Source organism: Scardinius erythrophthalmus (assembly GCF_964197995.2).
Source record: "Scardinius erythrophthalmus genome assembly, chromosome: 9".
NCBI lineage: Eukaryota > Metazoa > Chordata > Actinopteri > Cypriniformes > Leuciscidae > Scardinius > Scardinius erythrophthalmus.
The window spans coordinates 21,937,283-21,960,169 of NC_138229.1; the positions used below are offsets into that span (position 1 = coordinate 21,937,283).

The window sequence follows — 22,887 nt, forward strand, 5'->3', positions numbered from 1 at the left end:
AATTGGTCTTTGAAATAATGTTAGGCTAAAGAGAAAAGGCAAAATCCCACTAGCAGGACGTGATAGTAACATAATTCTTGGAATGGTTATAAACCTGGTTATAAATGGTTATACACCTTTTTAAAAAATAAATAAATAAATAAATAAATAAAGGTTGCAAAGCTGTGTCAGATAATCAGCCAGCTGATGGGAGGTCAAAACATGCTGAGATCTCCCCTCATTAGTTACACAAGTCACAGGGGTCATATCATATCATGAAATATGAATGATGCGGTTCTTGGCTCCTGATCACATTTGGAAAGTATAGGTTTTAAATGGATGAAAAGGGCAGTATTTTCTATACTACAGAAGTATAAAAAAAGTAAATTTAATCCTGTCATCTTCATGTTGTTTCAAACCTCTATGTCTTTCTTTCTTCAATGGAACAAAAAAGGAGAAGTTAGGCAAAAAATAATGGCAGTCACAGCCACCATTCACTGCATCTTTTTTCCATATAAGTGAATGGTGGCCTTGGCTGTCATTCTGACTATATCCCAGCAATGCATACTACAGAATTATTTGCTTTATTTAATAGGACAGTGAGTGTATACTATTGCAGCTTGTTGCGGATAATTTATTATTTCTATATACCAGCTGATCTCAGTTATTCTGGATGGAGGTTTTGGTCAATCATGGTTTTGTACTCAGTGTGATCTTTGCTTATGGCTACTTCTAAAAAAATCAGGTTTTTAAATTGAATTAATAATTCACAAATAAATGAACCCACTATGGCACTCTTCTAAACATTGAAAACTATATGCTTGATGAGTTTACGTTTACATTTATTCATTTCGCAGATGCTTTTATCCAAGCGACTAACAACTGAGGCCTACAGCAAGCGATTCATCATGAAGAGTCAAATAAACAGAGCTCAAAATATGAAGTTTCAGATATTGCTTAGAGTAGTAGGCTATGGGAGGAATTAAAAGGAAAGTGAAATATAGGTGTTTTTTTATGATGAGGTTAAGTGCTCACGAAATAGATGAGTTTTTGGACAAATCTACTAATTTGGCTGTTGACCTGTGGGTTAAAATATAATACTTCTGAGGTAAAACTTTCAATATAAAATGAAGGCTATAAAGCCACACAGTTTTAATACGTGCTGATAGGCCTATATAACCGATATTGACTCACGACACGAGGCAGCCACAGTTTTACATTTTGACCAGTCACACTTTAACTCACCTTGCTCTGAAGTTACTTTATACATTTTCTGCATTTATTCATTTCTGTTAATGCAGCCTATATGATATTCGTGTCGTATGCTTATCAAGAGTGATAGAGTGATTCAAATGCTGTCAGGTGAAGTTGTACTGCGTCAATGACACGCTCCTCCTGAATGATGACGCACGCTTAGAGCAAATGCTCCTCATCATATTGGATGCATGCAGCTCGACTGAGATCTCAGAATCCAGAAACAAGCCACTGTGAGACCTACTGCGAGCTGACTGGAGGCGGGGTGCCCTGCTGTTATTCATTTAGACAAATCTATAAACGTTTCCATACGAAAAGACATGGGGGGAAATAAACATATTGCCTCAAAAACACAACAATGATCGCTGGATGTAATACGTTAATTCGCGGATCTTCAATTGCGAGAGGCATCTGAGAGGACAGGTAAGATTTCGCCGTTTTTCTTTGACATTGCGCAGGTGGTTTTAAATTGGGATATCCGACACACCTGCTTATAAATGGTCACATTGATTTATATAAAAGGAATTTTAGGTATTAAAGGTAAGTCAGCATGTATGTTAGGTAGGCTACCGTATGAATTACAGGAGGAGCGTGAATACAGTGTAGTAGCCTACTAGACACAGCGTCTCTTCTGCTCCATTCATAGAATCAGTATCAGGAGTTCAATCGATTCCTCTCAGCTAAATGTCACTCACATTCGACAGCTTCATCCGCTGCTTTCTGCGTCATGTGACATCATTGAAGCAGGCGTCATTATTGACCATGTCCTCAAAATAGCTTAAGTTGTAACGGGGCTTGTTGTCACACTTTTTACTCTAGGGAATATTTCTCAGGTTTATTTCTGGTATGTATGCATACCTTAAAGAATTGACAACAAAAATGTAAAAAGTAGCCTAAAACAATTATGCAACAGCAGAAATGAAAAGCAAAACGGCAATGTACAAAAATTACCGTACAAAAAATATCAGTTTTCAACACTGATAATAATAAGAAATGTTTCTTATAGGCACCAAATGGGTACATTAGAAAGATTTTTGAATGATCATGGGACACTGAAGACTGGAGTAGGCTAATGATGCTGAAAATTCAGCTTTGCCGTCACAGGAATAAATTATATTTTAAAATATATTAAAATAGAAAAAAAGTTGTTTTAAATTGTATTAATATCTCACAATATTATTTATATTTATTTATACGCAATAATATTTTATCTGCATGTAAAATTAAAAAGCATATCATATGCTAATCTCAGTTTATGTAAGAGTAAGAGTTTGCCTTAGGTTTCATGCTGTGGCAAAGTTATAGATAGTACATTGCTTGAGATATTGAGCTACATCTTGTCTTAAATTTAGTTTGCATACAATTCTTTCTCTTTACATTCAGGAGCTACACGACAGCTGGTATTGTAAGAAAATGGAGGATTCACCAACAAAGCATCTGCTTGGTTCGAAGAAGCGAGTCAAAATCCACCCGAACACAGTGACGGTCAAATATGCCACTCACTTCCCCCAGCCTGGAGACGAAGGCTATGATGACGCTCCATCTTTTGAAGACTTTGGCTCATTTGTCGAAGAGACCTCAGACAGAAAGAACCTTACTGACAGCAAGTCGGGCAGGACTTTTTTCGGTGCTCTTGACAGTCGGTCCAAACCGCCAGGAGACCAAAAAGACAAAGGCGTCGGAGGTCAGCTGCAGAGCTTCGGGGAGGCGTCCGTGTTCGCTTCACGAATGACATGGGCCGCTCTGTTCGGGGCAGCTCTGGCCCACGGCTGTGTGGCTCTCATCACACGCCTGGCTGCCGACCGCTCTAGGGTGCCTTCACTGGAGCTTCTCTTCATCCGCTCGGTCATCCAGGTGTTGTCCATTGCGGTGGTGTTTTACTACCAGGAGCCTCCCTTCGGGCCCGAAGGTTACAGACTGCGTCTTTTCTTCTATGGTGTGTGCAATGTCATCTCCATCACGTGTGCGTATACCTCATTTGCCATCGTGCCGCCCAGCAACGGCACCATCATGTGGAGGGCCACCACGACGGTCTTCAGCGCCATGCTGGCGTTTTTACTCATCGATGAGCGACTAGGCATGACAGATGTGGTGACGGTCGTCAGTAGCGTCTTCGGCCTCTGCTTGGTCATGATTCCCAACATCTTAGGTGAGCACAGATCTCTGGTTTTCTGGAAGGAGGCTTTCGGCTACACCATGACGGTGATGGCAGGCTTAATGGCGGCCTTGTCCATGATCATATATCGTGCCATCAAAGAGAAGGTGAGCATGTGGACAGCGCTTTTCACTTTCGGCTGGACCGGAACGGTGTGGGGAGTGTCAACTATGTTCATCCTGCAGGAGCCCATCATTCCACTGGACGGAGAGACGTGGGGGTATCTAATCGGCATCTGCGTCTGCTCCACCGTGGCGTTCCTGGGGGTATATTACGCCCTCAACAAGTTCCATCCCGCACTGGTTAGCACCGTGCAGCATATGGAAATTGTTGTGGCAATGCTTCTGCAGCTGATTGTGCTCCACATGGTTCCTTCAGTGTATGACATCATCGGGGGCGTCATCATCATCATCAGTGTTGTCGTGCTGACGGCCGTAAAGCTTTACTGGGTGGGCAAGAGCAAAAGACAGGAGTACGAAGAGATCCTCGATTCACCGATAAAGTGAAACAATTACAAAATTATTGTTTTATAAATATTTTTGTGGAGTTAGATTTTTCAGGCCACATGCTTCCCACCTGTGGTTGAGGTTATCGTGAATGTTTGAGAAAAAAAATCCATGTGAAGTTTGTGTCTATTGATAAAGTGCCATTGTGAAGTTGTCTTTGACTGCTGTATTATGTGAAGCTCAAAGAGGTTGTTGATTTTTATTGCCCATTATGAAGTAATTATCATGTCAAACATATTTGGTTATGTGCATCCAAATAAATATCTGTGCAGAGGAGCTGCAATGAGAACATGGGATACTTTCTTATGCACTATTTTCCATGTTGACTTGGTCAAGAGTGCCCCCTGTTGGTATATAGTGGTCATTTGACCCTGAGGAGCGGAGCAACACTTTTTGGCACAGCCTAAAAGTGAGTGAATCAAATCTGTTTTGGCAACAGTGGTTCAGGCTGGTGTCTGCCAGAGCTTTTCTCATGGCATAGGATGTCATAATTTCCAGTTTAAGGAGGAATAATGAAACACTGCTGGAGTCATGCACTTATTCACTCTAGAGTTCTACTCAGATCTCAAAAGTTTTCACTAATGTATTAATACAAATTTTCCCAATTATTTACACACGTTTACTGAATCTTTGGCACATTTTCCCAAAACTCTACACAAAAACACAAACACAAAATGCAAAACTCTACAAATATCTAGCAAAAGCAAACTCCAAGTTTTGTCCCTTTCCAAAATGTTTAAAAAAAAATTATAATAATTATACTGTACAAGTATATTCTATCCCCTAAAACTACCCATCACAGAAATCATTCTGCATTTTTAGATTTTCCAAACAAATATGATTTATAAGCTGTTTTCCTCATGGGGACCAAAAAATGTCCCCATCAGGTCAGAATTTATATGTGAGGACATTTGGTCCCCATAATGTATGGGAATACCAGACACACACACACACACACACACACACACACACACACCAAACACACACACACACATACACAAATCATATAAGAGATACCCTGGAGAAAACTGTATAAAACAGTAAGATAAAGGGTTTTCTGTACAAAAGTTAAAAATGAAAGTGGCTAATTTTTTCAAAACTTTAAACACACACACACACACACACACACACACACACACACACACACACACACACACACAAAACATGCAAAAATGTAAGAAAAAAGAAATAAGGCTGCACCCTGTCTCCCATTTTGGTCTGGTCAAAGTACCTTATCTTCAAGCGATGTTTCTGGCTAAACTTGGGAATGAAAATTCTGGAGTGATGGATCCAGCTGCCAAAAGCCTTCGCAGCAACCTCACCACATGCATTCTCCAGTCTCTTAAGAGGAGGCATGCATACGAGGCAGTCGTACACTTTCCATCATCATGCCATAAAAAAATAATAAAAAAAAACAACTCTAGGTTTAGGAATGAGGAATATGTTATAACAGAACCGTGGGTGGCCAGCTGAAGACCAGAGCAGTCTGGTGGAAATGCATGTTGTCCCAGATCACAACATACTTAGACTGCTCTGGTCCACCCCCCTCTGAACGTATCAGAGACAACCGTCTTTCCTCATCCTCCTACTCTCACTCCTTTACCTCTAGCTCCTCCATCACCACTGACTTCCAGTTTCCTCCGAAAAAAGAAAAGCTCATCTGTGTCTTTTTATTGTGCCAAAGCTCAGATTTCTAATTGAATAATTTAGCAACTGCTGTTACACCATTGAAGAACTGGTCTTGCCAATTGGTGCAAAGAGCTTGGCATTGTGATTGGTGTTGCTTTCTAAAGGAACTAAAGAGATTTGGAATGTTGTGCCAAATATAGAGAACTGTGTGTAGTGTTTTGAAAACAGTATGATATAGAATTGAAAACTGAGGGTAAAGCAGGGACTTTGCCTGCAATTTTGCAGACATGATTCAGGGATTTGGTGCATTCAGGTTTTGGTGAATGCGTTTTAAGTTCCGATTTTGGTGTGTAAACCATTGGGAAAAACTGTTAGGCTATATGTTTTGGCAAGGAGTTAGAATTCTCATATTTGAGGTTAAAGCCAAATGTTTGCATTGTCTCTGTAGCAGATCATGTAACATCACAAAGGCACCGTGCCTGAGTTGAAAACACTAATTTTCTGCGGATGAAAAAGCCAATGCATGATATATGCAAACATTGTTCATATAATAATCATGTCATTTACAACTTTTTTTTCCAGAAACAAGAGTAACGTCACTGAAGTCTGAGAATGTCCCTAATGTGTCTTTAAAAATAAGAGCAAACCGTGTACTGTTTCAAACTGAAATATTTTCAATGATTTGTTTTCTCTTTATTAAAAGCATGTATTGATTTCAGTGTGTCTTTTATGAGAATCTAACACTTTTAGCTGTAAAAAGAAAACAAAAGTTCAAATACAACTGTTTGTCCATATTTTGAACATTTTATAGGAATTTTCCACAGTGTCCACAAGGTGGGAGGAATGGGCCGAATAATTACATTAAAAACCGGATGAAAGTGGTGAATTTATATTTTAATAGATTCCAAAATGATCAAATGCATACATAAAAAATGTAATAAATAAAATGCATTTTTCATTTAATTACATTTTATTGATTAAATTTCAATTTTAAAAGGTTTTATTTATTGAAGCCAATACATAATGGCAGTACAAAGTATGTCAAACACATTTATATATGTCATTTTATCTGTGGATGACATCATCTCAGTGTGCACTCATATTGTCATAGCAAACACATTAAAATAATGTCAGCACATTGAAATTTGTAGGCTTAGATTTGTAGCTTTACTTTTATCTTCAACACAGAGCTCAATTTTATCCCATAACATCATGTGCAAGCATTTATTGCCTCCCCTGAGAAATAAACAAGTCTGGATCAAGGATCTACGACAATCAGTGTTCTCACTGCTGCTTCAAAGAATGGCTCACTGAAACCTGAGCGTGTGCTGGAGTTTAGCTCTCTGATTATCCAAAGGGATTGCTCAGAGGTCTCATAAGTTGCAGATGTGGTCGCTTGCTCGGTGGACTTCTTCTCACAACATCACTCAGATGGACTTTTAATTCTTAAGAGTTGCCTGATTCTAAAAATAAAAAACACAGAGCTTGAAAACATGTTCATCAGAACATATCTAAAAGAGCCAATGTGTTTGAACTTAGTAAAACAATAATCATTAGCACTACCTGTACTATCTCATGGTATACATTAAAGATAAAATAAAAAATAAATAATAAATTAAATTAAATTAATAAAGTAAAATAGCTTTGCTAGAAATTTAATTTAAAAAAATCTTCTCAAATCAAGGTGTTTCCAAGCTCCAGACGTACCAGATGATTTGTGGGTCTCCTGAAAATAATCTGAATATGCAACTTTATGATCCGCAGAGGAAGGGAGAACTAAAACAGGATGTGTAAACCTGAAGTGAGAGGGTTTTGCTGTGAAGTCTCACATGTCATATATCTCATACAGGCAGTTTTGTCTTTATAGCTTTGGATATCCCCAAATTCTCACGTTCCTGAACTCATTTCGGTCTGTTTTGTCCCATAAACTCACGTCTCTATGTCACCCGCTCTGTGAGACGTGTCTAACACTGCTTCTGAAAACGGAAGTTCAGTGTTGTGAGGAAGGAGGCCTCAGTGTTTGAGAAAGTGCACACATGGTTTGGTTTATACTTGGCCAACCACATTGATTAGATGTTCCTGTTTTTTCTGATAGTTGGTAATAGAAACTTTTAACTCTTAAGATTGCTCTCCCTGGTGTCAGAAGTTGAAGGGATGCAATGACCCAGCCCTTAAATGAGAATATTTGTTGTTAGTGAGGTGGAGCCTAAGACATATATTGCAGCAGCCCTGACTTCATGTGCATAATTCGTAAATTATGTCTTTTTACCATTTGTACACATCAATGTTTTCTGATCACAGACTGACTCTGCACTTTTTTTTCCCTTTTATTGCTATATCAGCATTATCAGATGAACCGTATACGAACTGACACAAACAAACTGTGATTGGTTGCTTTTAATATTGGTCCGGCAGTCTCATCCTCTCTAAGCAGTTCCTGGATAAAATAAGCAGCAGACTGGACCAGGCTTTATGCCGATCATCAAATGTATGGCTGTGTGAGAGGTTAAAGGTTCCTAATTTTGTTTTGGAGGTCTCCTACAACAGGTTTGCATGCATCAAAGGTAAAAAATAAATTAAATTAAATTTTCTCATAATATACATTGCACATCACCACATTTTTCAATGATTCTCAAAAGACTAGTCCATAGATTCAGTCTCTCTAAATCCCTATTTTCTGCGAGCTACTCTGCTCTGATTGGCCAGGCGGCCCAGTCTGTTACGATTGGTCTACTGCTCACAGCGCCTGTGGGAAGCAAAACTCCCATTACCATAACTGAATTTCATCTCCGGAGGCTTCCTAAACCTCAGCGATTGTACACATTGTAAAGACAGTAACTATGGTGTCGATTTTACCATATCAATACGAGCATGAGTCAGATGATGAGACACTGGAAGAACTAGTTATTCAACCCGAACCTCCATCGCGGACGACTTGAGCAGGTCGTACGCTACTCATTTTGAGGTACATTATGAGATGTAATTCCTCACCATCATCATTAACAAGTGTATGTCCATAAACATAAGCTTCAGTGGGAAACCAGTCTTGGGCTACAGGGTGCTTGCTGCCGGCAGCAAAAGATTGGGATTGTAGTTGTACTGCTGTGGTATAATTAAAAAATAAATTTTAACCACTGATTCTTTGCAGCGTCATCATTTGGAAGTGAAAATAGAAGTGAAAATAAAACAAATTTACTTTCACAGCGGATATGACAATCTTCTTGAGATGATGTTAATCATACGACAAATCTACAGTGTTTGAGGGCGGGCGGACAACGTGTAGCCGTAACACAGTGGGATTCAAATTCCTGACGACTCGTTTAGAGTTGATTCTTTCTTTTAAAAGACAACTTTTTTATTGTGCACTTTTGACTTTTTTCCAGACTGTTTACATTCACAGACAGCTATATTACACACTGCAAGAAAGGTAATATTCCAAAAAAACATAATAGGTGCACTTAAAAGGTTATGTTTTTGGTTAACATTAGAAAAGAGCTATTACTTATGGGACCATCATGGCAAGAGAGCTTAAAAGGTATTGCATTTTGTCACTTAGCCTGTGTTTTTGGTTTTAAAATAAAGGATGTATATTTAACAAATGTTTTGGAATGCTTGGCTGTTTATTTGTTATTCCGTTATTTATTTGTCTGTTGCATGAAATCCATGAAATGAAGCTCAGCATGTTGGCTCTCGTTTCCAGTGCAGGGCAGCTGCAGGCGAATCCTGTAGTAAACAGCTGGCCTGCATTTGTAGGTTTTGGATGAGTCACAAGCACTGAAGTGTTTGTGCTTTTATGTGGGCTCTGTTATCCTGCCTTTCAAGCTGCAATGAAAAACAAAGTGAAAGTGAGGTTTATTTTCCAGTGCTGCATGTTCAACACATCTCATCATTGTCTAATCATGAAATCATAATTATGACTTACAAGTAATAACTATAAGTCGAAACTATGACAGACACAATTACGACAAATAGTCTAAATTAAGACAAAAAGTTGAAATTATGAGATAAATAATTTGTGAGTAAAATTATGATACTATAATTATACTGTCATAATTACGACAATTATTGCATAAAAAATAATGTTGCATATATAATATACCTCATATTTATCTCAGAATTAATTTTATCTAATTATTTTTATTTTTTATTTCAGAATTACAACTTTTATCTCAATTTAAAGTATACTTAGCATTTCAAGATGTGTAGCCTTTTAAAGTATACTCCCATTTGAAAGAACCTATTTTATAGAATCCATTTTAAAGAACCCACAGAACCCATTATCGAACCCATTGGATAGAACACATTTAATAAAACACATTCGAAAGAACTCATTATAGAACCCATTTGATAGAATCCATTTGATAGAACCCATTTTATGGAACCCATTTGATAGAACCCATTTGATGGAACCCATTTGATATAACGTGAGCTTAGAATTATAAGGTTCCATCTCCGTTTAGGGTAGTTCCGAGATATTGAGCATCAAAGTTTTTACATCCCAGCTGGCAAAACTGAGATGGAACCTTTTTATTTTATTAATAACTACTAAAAAAATATTTTTTTACAAAAATAACACCCCACAGGCATTAATAAACACCTAATGGATCAGATTATGCCAAAAACTCCATTTCGACCAAAAGTGGAGATAGAACCTTATAATTCTAAGCTCACGATAACACATTTGAAAGAGCCCATTACAGAACCCATTTGATGGAACCCATTTGAAAGAACACATTTGATAGAACACATTTGAAAGAACTCATTATAGAACCCATTTTATGGAACCCATTTGATGGAACACATTTGATGGAACCCATTTGATATAACACATTTGAAAGAGCCCATTACAGAACCCATTTGATGGAACCCATTTGAAAGAACCCATTTGATAGAACACATTTGAAAGAACTCATTATAGAACCCATTTGATGGAACCCATTTGTAAGAACCCATTTGATATAACACATTTGAAAGAGCCCATTACAGAACCCATTTGATGGAACCCATTTGAAAGAACACATTTGATAGAACACATTTGAAAGAACTCATTATAGAACCCATTTTATGGAACCCATTTGATGGAACACATTTGATGGAACCCATTTGATATAACACATTTGAAAGAGCCCATTACAGAACCCATTTGAAAGAACACATTTGATAGAACACATTTGAAAGAACTCATTATAGAACCCATTTGATGGAACCCATTTGAAAGAACCCATTTGATAGAACCCATTTGAAAGAGCCCATTACAGAACCCATTTGATGGAACCCATTTGAAAGAACCCATTACAGAATCTCTTTGATAGAACCCATTTGGAAGAACCCATAAGGTAGAACCCATTTGATAGAACCCATTTTAAAAGAACACATTTGATAGAACACAGCCGATCGCATGCACACTGGAAAGTTTCATCACCTCGTCTAGTGTCAGCACTATTTATCTCCAGAAGTTATTATGATAAAAATAGGTTGATGACGAACTTTACATCACACGTAGGATACTATTGAACAGATGTAGCCTATAATATGGGCTTTAGTATCTCATATATTTTATGTCATAATCATGATTTACCAAATTTATTTCATTAAATGTTAGAAATGGGTTTCCATATTTGGCGAGAGTTATCTTGAATCTTTATTTTCTCTCTCGCTCTCTATCTGGTTCTCTGCCTCTTTATGTCTGTTTTTCATATTATGGATGCTGCTTATAGCATGCTGCGCCTGTTCCTTTTTTCAGTCACTGAACCTTCTCACACCCCTCAGGAAGCAATTCGGCCCCATAACTGTGACCTCATTCCCTTAAATTACAGCTCTGTCCACTGGACCAGGTGCTCCAGAGGTGCATTTGACAGCCCCTCTTTCACAATAGCTCTGCAGGTTTGTAAACAGATGACAGCTCTCGTACAGCCGAAGAGTTGAGAGAGTTGTGAGAACTTGTTCATGTTCAGTGTAGTTTACTCACAGTACACACATTATTGAACCACTGGGGGACTGAATAACCAATGAAAACCCACATTTAGGTCAATAAACTGAAGTACAGCCCATGTAAAGCCTTAGATTCACTCACCAATCTATAGATCAGTAGAACTCATTGCTTCATGAACTATATTTTGAACAACAGTGTTGACAACCTAACACAATATCATCACAATACAACTGTTTATCATACAAAATGTCAACAAAATTACATATAGGCCTACATTGAAAACCCCTTTTATTTTCTGTAAGGCTGATTTGGAATGTGTATTGTAAAAAGTGTTACACAACGGTATACAACAGTCAGCATATATAAAAATATAGGCTATATAATATAGTATAAATGTATATACATTTAATTTGATAATTCATTTGTGTGCTTTTCTCATTATTGTTTTTTTTTAATATTACTATTTAAGTTTTATGTATTTTTATTTCAGTTTTCTTTTATTTCCACTTAGTAATTGTAATGCTTCAACTTAAACCTATTTCAGTTAGTTGCCAATGCAACATTTCTAATTTTCATTTAGTCAGTTTTTCCATCTAATATTTATATTTTGTTTCAGCTTCATTTTGTCATGCTCAAGCTTGAAAGCAATGACCAGAACTGAGGTAAAACTCAAACAGGTAGTTTTGTTTGCAGATATGGCAGTAACACAATGCATAAACAAGAGATGATACTTGAGATCATTAGCAGATTAGACTTGTATTGTTGACTTTGAGTCTTTGTCTTACAGAATCATTGGAACACACGCACACACACACACACACACACTCACACAAAGGAACAACGCTGAGACAAGGGATGACTGGAAGATGACTTGGATGACGTTATGACTGGAAGATGACTGGAGACTGACTTGGATGAGGTAACTAGCTAGCAAGGTAATCAGGAACATAAAGTGGGTAAGTAACAAGAAAAGTTGCCTGCAGCATCAGACAAGGCCAACGGCTGAGGGTGTGTGTGTGTGTGTGTGTGTGTGTGTGTGTGTGTGTGTGTGTGTGTGTGTGTGTGTGTGTGTGTGTTTGTGTGTGTGTGTGTGTGTGTGTGTGTGTGTGTGTGTGTGTGTGTGTGTGTGTGTGTGTGTGTGTGTGTGTGTGTGTGTGTGTGTGTGTGTGTGTGTGTGTGTGTGTGTTTGTGTGTGCTCTATGTAGTGCTGGTGATGAGTGCACATTTCAATGAACAAAAATGTTTTAATAGTTTTGTGTCTTTACACAGACTGTTTAATGCTGCTCAGAGGTGGCATAAAGGCATTTAAACAACAATTTTAACAGCAAACTGTCATAGGGACTGAGGTGGGTCAGAGCAGGCATAATTTTATCTGGCTTTAATGCTGCATTGCATCTTTACACAGAATTTTAAGCAGCCACAGAGCAGCCTTAACTCAGCTGTGTAAAGATGCATGTAAATATTAGTTTCTGTACTGAGTTATACCTTGAATGCACTATAAGTCTATAAGTCAAGTTTATTAGAAAGTTAAACTAGGAAACAAGCTAGAGTAGAAGTGGAATGCAATATACTGTATATATATATATGTGTGTGTGTGTGTGTGTGTGTGTGTGTGTGTGTGTGTGTGTGTGTGTGTGTGTGTGTGTGTGTGCGTGCGTGCGTGCGTGCGTGCGTGCGTGCGTGCGTGCGTGCGTGCGTGTGTGTGTGTGTGTGTGTGTTTATATGCATGCTTACAAAATTAGAATATAATTGCTGCATGTTTTGTGGCTCACCAGAGCATTCACTCTGTCCGTAAACTAATTATACGCTATAAAAAAAAAGATATGATCAAAAAGTCATGACAACATTACTTTAACTCATCAAAATAATTTAAGCAATTGCAAGTTATACGAGATTCAACTCAATTTAACCAGCTTAATATAATTTAAGATTAAATGATTATACAGACAATCTGATTATACTTAAAAAAGTTATGCAGCAACTGGACTTAAGTTTTTAAGTTGAAATAGGTGGAAATGTTTTACAGTGTTGTCATGTTAGTTTCCGCAGAAGACCCTGTAAGTGTTTGAGGTCCATCCAGCCACTAGAGTCCACAGAAAGGACCTCTTGACAGCCATTGGTTAAGGACAGTCATGTGTGTGGGGTGGAGAGTCCTCTGTCAATAACTCTGGACTTTCAGGAAGTTCTCATGGAATAGCTGCTGCTCTGTTACAGAGAGAGAAAGAGAGAGCGGTAGTGTGTGAGGAAGGGGGGCTGCTCACAGAGCTGGGAATGGATATGGCTAACCTTTTTAAACACTTCTTTCGTGAGTACATATTATAATCTTTTCCATTTTTGCTTAACAAAGTTGTTGCCATTGTCCTGCATGTACTGTTGACAAATTAACTTAATCTCCGAAGAAAGAACAATTTCTGAGAGTTTCTTCATATTTGATGTGATTTTTAAGTTATATACTTATGTTGTCAGCCCTGTGGAACTGTCCTTGTGTTTGTCTTTCCTTCTTTGTGGGTAAAGATCAGCTGAGAGTGGGCTGATAAGGGTTTCAAAGACTCTTCAGAAATATTGTTCAGTTTGTGATTATTATGACCGCCGCTAGCGTAGCTAGCGAAAGCGGTCATATAGGGATTGTCAAAGTTTTTTTTTTTTTTTTTTTCGTCACCTTACTGAATTTCAGGGACACCGAAGCACCGGGGAACATGAAATTTGGTGGGCATGTAGCCCCACTAGACTTCTAAGGAAAAATTTCGTTTGGTCCCCGGGGGCCACTCCCCCCCCGCGCTGGGCCCCCCCAAACCCAAAAAAATGCAGTTTTTCCTAAATAACTACCTGAACCGTGGCACCGAGGATGAAGAAATTTTTATGGTATGTTGGTCTACTAGACTTTTACGGAAAAATTTCGTTTGGTCCCTGGGGGCCACTTCCCCCCCCGCGCTGGGGCCCCCGTAAATTTTTCGTCAACGATACCAGGGACACCGAAGCACGGGGGAACATGAAATTTGGTGGGCATGTAGCCCCACTAGACTTCTAAGGAAAAATTTCGTTTGGTCCCCGGGGGCCACTCCCCCCCCGCGCTGGGCCCCCCCAAACCCCAAAAAATGCAGTTTTTCCTAAATAACTAACTGAACCGTGGCACCGAGGATGAAGAAATTTTTATGGTATGTTGGTCTACTAGACTTTTACGGAAAAATTTCGTTTGGTCCCTGGGGGCCACTTCCCCCCCCGCGCTGGGGCCCCCGTAAATTTTTCGTCAACGATACCAGGGACACCGAAAGCACCGGGGAACATGAAATTTGGTGGGCATGTAGCCCCACTAGACTTCTAAGGAAAATTTTCGTTTGGTCCCCGGGGGCCACTCCCCCCCCGCGCTGGGCCCCCCCAAACCCAAAAAAATGCAGTTTTTCCTAAATAACTACCTGAACCGTGGCACCGAGGATGAAGACATTTTTATGGTATGTTGGTCTACTAGACTTTTACGGAAAAATTTCGTTTGGTCCCCGGGGGCCACTTCCCCCCCTGCGCTGGGGCCCCCGTAAATTTTTCGTCAACGATACCAGGGACACCGAAACACCGGGGAACATGAAATTTGGTGGGCATGTAGCCCCACTAGACTTCTAAGGAAAAATTTCATTTGGTCCCCGGGAGCCACTATCCACCCCCCCCCCCGCGCTGGGGCCCCCCAAAACCCAAAAATACAGTTTTTCCTAAATAACTACCTGAACCGTGGCACTGCGGATGAAGAAATTTTTATGGTATGTTGGTCTTAAGAGCCCACATCAACCTAGCCCATAATCACTCATTTGTGATTTGCGCCCCTCCCATAAAAAATGAAAATGCAATATTATTCTGCTTTAATCGCCCCTATCTTCAGTGGAGATGTTCAGAACTGCACCATATTTCATGTGTATGATTAACTTGACATCCTCTGGGGGTATCCTCTGCTAAGTTTCGTAGGATTTCATCCATGGGGGGGTATAAAATAAATTCATTTATGTGCACATTTAGTGACTGTACACTCATCGGCCTGTAGATGGTGCTGTTGAGCGAAGGGTTGCTGGTTTAGGATGATACTGTCACACACACACATGCAGGAATACAAACAAACACAAGCATGCACACACACTGACATCCACACGCACAGACACACACTCATACACACACATACAAATCCACATGCACAGACACACACACACACAAACACACACGCGCACACATGTACGCACACATACATACACGCACAGACACACACATACAAAGACACACACATACACAAACACACACACACACACACACACACACACACACACACACACACACACACACACACACACACACACACACACACACACACACACACACACACACACACACACAGACAGACAGACATGCACATACTACTACTTTTTTTAGGTATATACATAAACATGCAATACAGCCAAATTACTCAACGTCAATTATTTTTGTGGAAAGCCAGTGCAGGCCTGAGCGGCGGTCATATTTTGTACCGCGATGCGGTACATCTAGTTTTGAATGTGTTTCTCTTCTTTTATATCAAGATTTAAAAAAAATGATTGGGAGTTTAGTGCTTAATGACATTTTGGTTTTTGGTTTGTGCTTTTGGTTGTAAACCTAGATGAATCACTCATATAATGTTATATGCACAACTGCAAGCTCATTGACATACATTTTAAAGGGCAGTTAGGCTACACTCAGGTACTTCAAATACTTTCTTTTTCTATAAAATTGGCCATAAGAGAGGGAGGAAATGGCAGCAGGCTCTTCAGGGTAGCTTGGACAGTCTTAAAAAACAAAAATCAAAGCAGAAACCCATGCAGGCCCCCTCAACCTCCCATACTGTCAACTTGAGCTGCTCTGTGAAGGCGGCCGGAAGCTGTCTAATTCAACGCAGATTTCTAGTGCAGGAAAACAGAAGGATGTGAGGCAATGAATAATTGAGGCCTTTGACTCTGGGTTTCTTTCTCTCTCATTACGTTCTTCTTCCCCTTTGTAACACATTCAGCATTTCAGTGTTTTATTCTCCGCATTACAGTGGACAAGACGGTGGGGTGTCCTGACTTGGCAGAGTGAAGCAAGCGGATCTTGCGGGACAAAAGAACAGTAGCGACGGGACAGAACACTTCAACAAATGAGACTCCTTATTTGCTTTTCTCTTTTTTTGCACTTGTTTTATTTGCTCACTTTTGAATAGCCGGACTTTTCGGGAAAGTTCGGGAGAAGAGGGAAAAAACGTCAGGCTTCTCTGATGGCCTCCTGCCAGCTCTCTTTCTTGCTCTCTGTGTCTGCCTCTCTTTCTCTCTCTGTGCATTAGTATGCCGTGGAAGTTCAGAGAGCCTATTGTGCCAAACGGAGGCGTGACCGATTTCTGCACAAAGAGAAAATGTCTCAAGTGTTATTTGTGTAATTTTGCATTCAAAAATCTGTTGCGGAAAATTAGCCACAAAACAAAATATATTGTCGGTTGAAATGAGGAAGAAAAGGACAGAGCAGCTGTGAGGTCAAAAGTGAACAGAAACACATGCTAAAGTTCATCACAGGTTTATATTAGTATGGATGCGTGTATTGCGCCACTCTGAGAATTAACGGCGCTACCTTTGCTGACAGTTCTTGGACGCCACATCTGTTTGTGAAGAGGCTATTTGTCTTATGATGTCATTAGTGAAGTGAGCTCAGCCCGAACAGAAACAAAGGCAGGGTGATTTGGCTGCGTTCGCTCGGTTCCTGTCGTGGATATGAGAAAGCAGCTTGCCACGGGTCACGTTACATTGATAATCACACTCAGCTTTATCAAAAACCTGAGCTGAGAAAGAGATCTCATTCAATGTTGAGGGCAGATGACAGAAAAATTAGGTCAGTTGTGTTTCATGGGGAAAATGATGAAACTGCACAAAAAAGCCACATGCAAACTTTGTGAGACGTATACAAACTCATTACAAACCCTATATACATTAAGTCTCTGTTCAGCTTTTGGGTTGAACTCTGAAGAACTGAAGACTTTATGACAGTCTCAGTTATGTTTTAATATATAGCCTACCTGTGATGCCAAGGTTTTTACTTTAGGAAGAATTCTGCCTTATCTCTGCTTTTGAATGTTTTCCCGCATGTGGAAAACTGGGAAAGCTGAGCTGCCGTTATTCTGGCTGTCAGAGGAAATGAAACAAAAGCAGACAGGACACAGTGCCTCAAGCTCCATCCTTGAGTCACGTCATAAAGACAGTAATGCTTTCATTGCTGTTGCCTGGAATTTCCATTGAAATAAAATTTCAACTTTATTAGCTTTTCCACACATCCGCATGATGGTTTTACTTCTCAAAACGGTTGCATTAGATTGATCATGATAGTGGTTTATCACTGACAATTGTTTATCACTTGTTTCCCTCCAATTTTATGCCTGTGACTTGTATGTTTCCATGGTTATTTGGAATACAGCGACTGTTACGGATGAGTTTGGAAAGTTTGATTTTGATGGAGCAGATGAGCTCTGTAATTCCACACATATGAATGAGTTAACTGGATCACAAGGCTGTTTTAGCCTACATTACAACACTCTGCCCTTTTTTTTGTTCTTGTGTTTATTTTACAGGAAGCTCTTCTATCACTCTTCCGTTTTTTCTTCCTGTTGATGTTCATGGATGGGCAAAAATTTGATTTCCTTTTCATTTGGAGGGGACATATTTTTGTTTAGCCATTTTTTTTTTTTTGACATTCCAATAAGTTTATAACTCCCATGAACGGATCTTCTTAGTGAATAATAGATCTTTTATTAAAAGTTGACAATTGAGTCTATAGTAAATAATTATTTGTGTTGTTTACATTAAATGCCATTTACATACACCACCAATATGTTTCAGCTAAAAGCCTATTTAAAAGTTTGGGATCATTATGACAATTTTAAATGTAAAAAAGAAATTATACGTCTGTTATCCAAAGTGCCATTTAATTTATCTAATTATTTTGACTGTTTGAATTAACAGTAGTATTTTTTTTTTTTTCAAATTAAAATGTATTTTTACAACATGTAAAATAGAATTTAAAATGAACTACATTTATAAATTTGAATGTATTTTTTTTATTTTATTTTAAATGGAATTTAAAATTTATTCATATATAATTTTACTGGCACTCAAGGTAACTTTCTTATTATTAGCACAGTTGAAAATGATTGTGCTACAACGTGTGTAAAATACAATGTCTTTAGTTGCTGTAGTATTAAAGGGTTAGTTTGCCCAAAAATGACAATTCTGTCATTAATTACTCACACCCTCACGTCGTTCAAAACACATAAGACTTTAGTTCATCTTCGGAACACAAATGATGATCTTTTTAATGGAATCTGAGAGCTTTCTGTCCCTCCATTGACAGCTACGCAACTACCACTTTCAAGCCCCAGAAAGGTATAAGACATCATAAAAGTATGTGAGTGCTATGTCTTGGCAAAAAAAACCCCCAAAAAAACGTAATTTACCACATTATTTACAAAGTAGGCTATTAACCTCCAACGCGAGTTCACGAGAGCACAATGACGCATGTGTGTTGTGTTAACGCAGGAGCAGACTTTGTTGTTTGAACACGCATGTCTTATGGGTTTTGAGTGATAAGGGTGAGTAATAAATGACAGAATTTTCATTTTGGGGTGAACTATCCCTTTAAGGACAGTCACATTTTTGAAGTCCAATTTTGGTTTCAACAATGGGAAAAAGAAAACACATTTCTATAGAAACTTATCAGCCTCTTGTTCTTCTGAAGACTTTTCCGTGAACTACTCTCTTGAAAGAAGAGAGCAAACTGGATCCAACCGGTACAAAGAGAAGTGGACAGCCCTGCTGCACAACAAGATGAGAAGTACATCAGAGTCTCTAGTTTGAGAAACAGCCCCCCTCACTGGTGCTCAGCTGGCAACTTCAGTGAAAAGCACATGTCAAATATCAGTTTCATCAGCAACAGTGAAGAAGAGAAGTCTCTGGGAAGCTGCTGGCCTTAAGGCAGAGTTTCACAGATAAAGTGGAATCTGAAACTTAATAAATAAATAAGAAGGTGTGCTGTTGTGGGAACAATTCGATTGCAAGGCCGAGAAATGCCATAAAAAACTTATGGGAACACCTGTGGGAAGCGCTGCAGAAAGCAGATGAAACTTCAGCTGAATATGTTCATTTAATTTAATGCATCCTTGGTGAACAAGTATCAGTTCCTTGAAAAACGAACCTCTGTGTCATTCTGTGTCATTTCCCATCTATATTATGATCCACATTTTTCTGAAAGGAGAAGGAGATGTTGATAGTGCTGGGTGTGTATTTTAGCATTTGTGTAGACACACAGACTCCATGGATTCAGGCCCAGAAATGAGTATGTTAAACTGATGTTTCATTGCCAAATCACTGAATTGGAATTTCTCTCTTTTGGGATCAGGGTGTATTTTCCTGATTTGATTTAGTAGTCATGTAAAACAGTTTATGCGAGATGGTAAACCTGTCACATGTCAAACACATGTCAGTTTGTCAATATTTACATTATTAGCATAATTAGTCTAATTATGTGCAGATATGAAGTCTGGGACACTGGGTCAGCTGGTCTGTGATTGTGCAACAGTAACACTGTTATTGTACCAGTGAACCAAAAGTGGGACAAATTTTCGGATTTTCTGTAAATAAACTTTTATGTGTTTATATGAACAAATGTACCTCTGTGTAATTTTCCTTATGGTTTTTCCCGCCAGTGACTATGTCACGGCCCTTAGTGTGAGATCATCAACTTGAAACCCAAATGCTTAACTGTTTTGAATTTAGTAATGATTTTAACCATTTAAGAAAATTCACATGGATAATTGGGATTAATCGTAACTGCCAGACTTGATCTATATTCACTCTGATGTACTAAATTACCATTCAAATTTGAATGATTTCTGAAGGATAAATTTGACACTGAAGACTGGAGTAATGAATATGCATTACAGGAATAAATTATATTTTAACATATATTCAAATAGAAAATGGTTATTTTAAATTGTAATAATATTTAACAGTATTACTGTATTTCTGATCAAATTAATGAAGCCTCGGTAAGCATAAAATATATTTTTTAAAAACATTAAAAAATATCTTACCAACTGCTAACTTTTGAACATTTTTATTGCTTTTATGAGCTTCGGGTTTAATTTCAAGGTGTTGAAACAAGAAAAAAGTCTTATTTAAACATGATCATATGTGGCACATTAAAGATAAATAATGTCAGTTTGCAATTGTAAGATACCAATATTCTAGTATCATTAGTTAAGTTTCATAATAGCACATTTTTCAAAAAACAGTAAAAAAAAGCATTGTCCATATGCTCATATTAACAGTTTCTTTGACTGCAGGGATTGGGAAGGTGAAGCAGAAAGGCTGTGTGCGAGATTTGCCCTCCAGCTCAGAGAAATATGACAGCGATGAGCGACTGTATGACCTCAACCTGCCCGCACTGGTGAAGTTCAACTACACCGCGGAGCGGGAGGACGAGCTCTCTTTGGTGAAGGGCACAAGGGTCATCGTCACGGAGAAGTGCAGCGACGGTTGGTGGCGAGGATCCTATAATGGCCTTTCTGGGTGGTTTCCCTCCAATTATGTCACAGAGGATGCGGACAGGACAATGAGGGACGATTCCACCAGCTCTCTCAAAGACAAACTGGCATCAGTGGGGCACAATAACAACGGCTCTCAGGTTCTGCAGACTGTACAGGCACTTTATCATTTCAGCTCCGGCAATGTCGAGGAGCTGAATTTCAACAAGGATGAACTTATGGATGTGTTGGAGAAGCCTGAGAACGACCCTGAATGGTGGAAGTGTAAAAAAGAAAATGGGCAAGTGGGTTTAGTGCCCAAGAACTATGTTACAGTTGTACAGAAAACACACAAAGAACTGGGGAATTCAGGACCACCTACTTCAAACTATGACATTAAGCCCTCTATGGACGGAAAGTTTGGAGGAAAACAATGGTACTATGGGAAACTGACACGGCACCAGGCTGAGATGGTCTTGAACCAGAGGGGTGCGGATGGTGACTTCCTCATCAGAGACAGCGAGTCTACGGTAATTGAATTCAATTGAAACTGTGTCCAAACATCTATGTTGTTTTTAGAATTAATATAATTTTATAAAAAAAATGACCTTTTGCATGTTTATTTATTTATTTAAGTACTTTTTTTATTTAGTTTGTGCTTTGTTATGAACAAACATTTCATTTTATACTTTCCAGCCAAACGACTTCTCCATCTCTCTGAAGGCAGTGTACAAGAACAAGCATTTCAAGGTGCAGCTAAAAGATGGAGTGTACTGCATTGGTCAGCGCAAGTTCAGCTCCATTGAGGATTTGGTGGAACATTACAAAAAGGCCCCAATTTTTACCAGTGAGCAGGGAGATAAACTGTACCTGATTAAAGCATTAAACTGAGCCTATACAATAGCAACATCTAACTCTGTCATCCATCAGCAACGACATGATGAAACTATATTGACTGTGCATTGGGAAAGTGTGAAAACTTCTTTGGTTAAATGTAAATGTTAGTGTATTTACAATTGCGTTAGTATTATGTGTTTGCTTTAGCATTGCTCCAATTTGGGATATTCAGCTATTTTAAATGCAAACTCCAGTTAATATCAGATAAGCTATCTTTGTATCTTTGTACAGTTGTTCCAGTGCAGCAGTCCAAAAAATCACGTCACTTCATTTATGTATGTACTTTCATAGGCTTTCTTGTGATTATTCAAGACACTTAAAAAGTGGAGAATGAATGAAATATCACTGCAGTCAGGTTTTTTCCTTTGCATTTTATTTGTTTAATTTAATATCAAGATCGAGCCCCATCAGAGGACTGGACACAGTAACTTTAAACCACATGTGTGATAGCATTTTTACCTGATACATTTGTATTTGCAGCATTGATTTCATGAATTCTCATGCTATGTTCTTCTTTTGTCCGTGCCAAAACTTTCTCTTCAATCTACATTGGGTTTTTACAGAGGTCAAGACTATATTTACATTTCCTCCCCCGCCCTCCTCAATTTTTTTTACTACTAATTTGTCATTTGTAACAACTTGTAAACTGTGAATGATGCTTCCTTCCACAGTGAATTTTTAGATTTATTTTACTTATCATTTCTTGACTTGATAAGTGTAACATGTAAAAAATAAAGCATAGAACTTTCGTCCTTTTTATGTAATGCCTTCAGTAATTTCATTAAAAATGTGCTTACAATATAGGCCTATATAATTATGAGGTGTACACAAAAATACATACAAGCTACAAAGTCTGTTATTTTTCCAGAGTAACCAACCACAGTAACAAAAATATGGTGTGGCTCTTTTACGCTAAATATTTAGAATCATGTCTTTTTTTTTTTTAATTAATCAGATTTTTTATTTATTTTTTTTAGAAATGATGATG

The 22,887-nt window shown here is 38.5% G+C and overlaps 2 protein-coding genes across 2 annotated transcripts; both read left to right on the forward strand.

Moving 5' to 3' along the window:
• Positions 1 to 1,436: 1,436 nt before the first annotated feature.
• On the forward strand, positions 1,437 to 5,051 carry slc35g2a (solute carrier family 35 member G2a). The gene is made up of 2 exons (XM_081373877.1): positions 1,437 to 1,656; positions 2,617 to 5,051. The coding sequence occupies exon 2, from the start codon at positions 2,647 to 2,649 to the stop codon at positions 3,892 to 3,894; it is 1,248 nt and encodes a 415-aa protein (XP_081230003.1). The 5' UTR covers positions 1,437 to 1,656; positions 2,617 to 2,646; the 3' UTR covers positions 3,895 to 5,051.
• Positions 5,052 to 13,650: 8,599 nt separating this feature from the next.
• Positions 13,651 to 22,778, forward strand: nck1a (NCK adaptor protein 1a). Its single transcript, XM_081373855.1, has 3 exons — positions 13,651 to 13,760; positions 20,823 to 21,532; positions 21,699 to 22,778. Exons 1-3 carry the CDS (start codon positions 13,727 to 13,729, stop codon positions 21,891 to 21,893), a joined length of 939 nt encoding a protein of 312 aa, XP_081229981.1. The 5' UTR covers positions 13,651 to 13,726; the 3' UTR covers positions 21,894 to 22,778.
• The last annotated feature ends 109 nt before the right edge of the window (positions 22,779 to 22,887 follow it).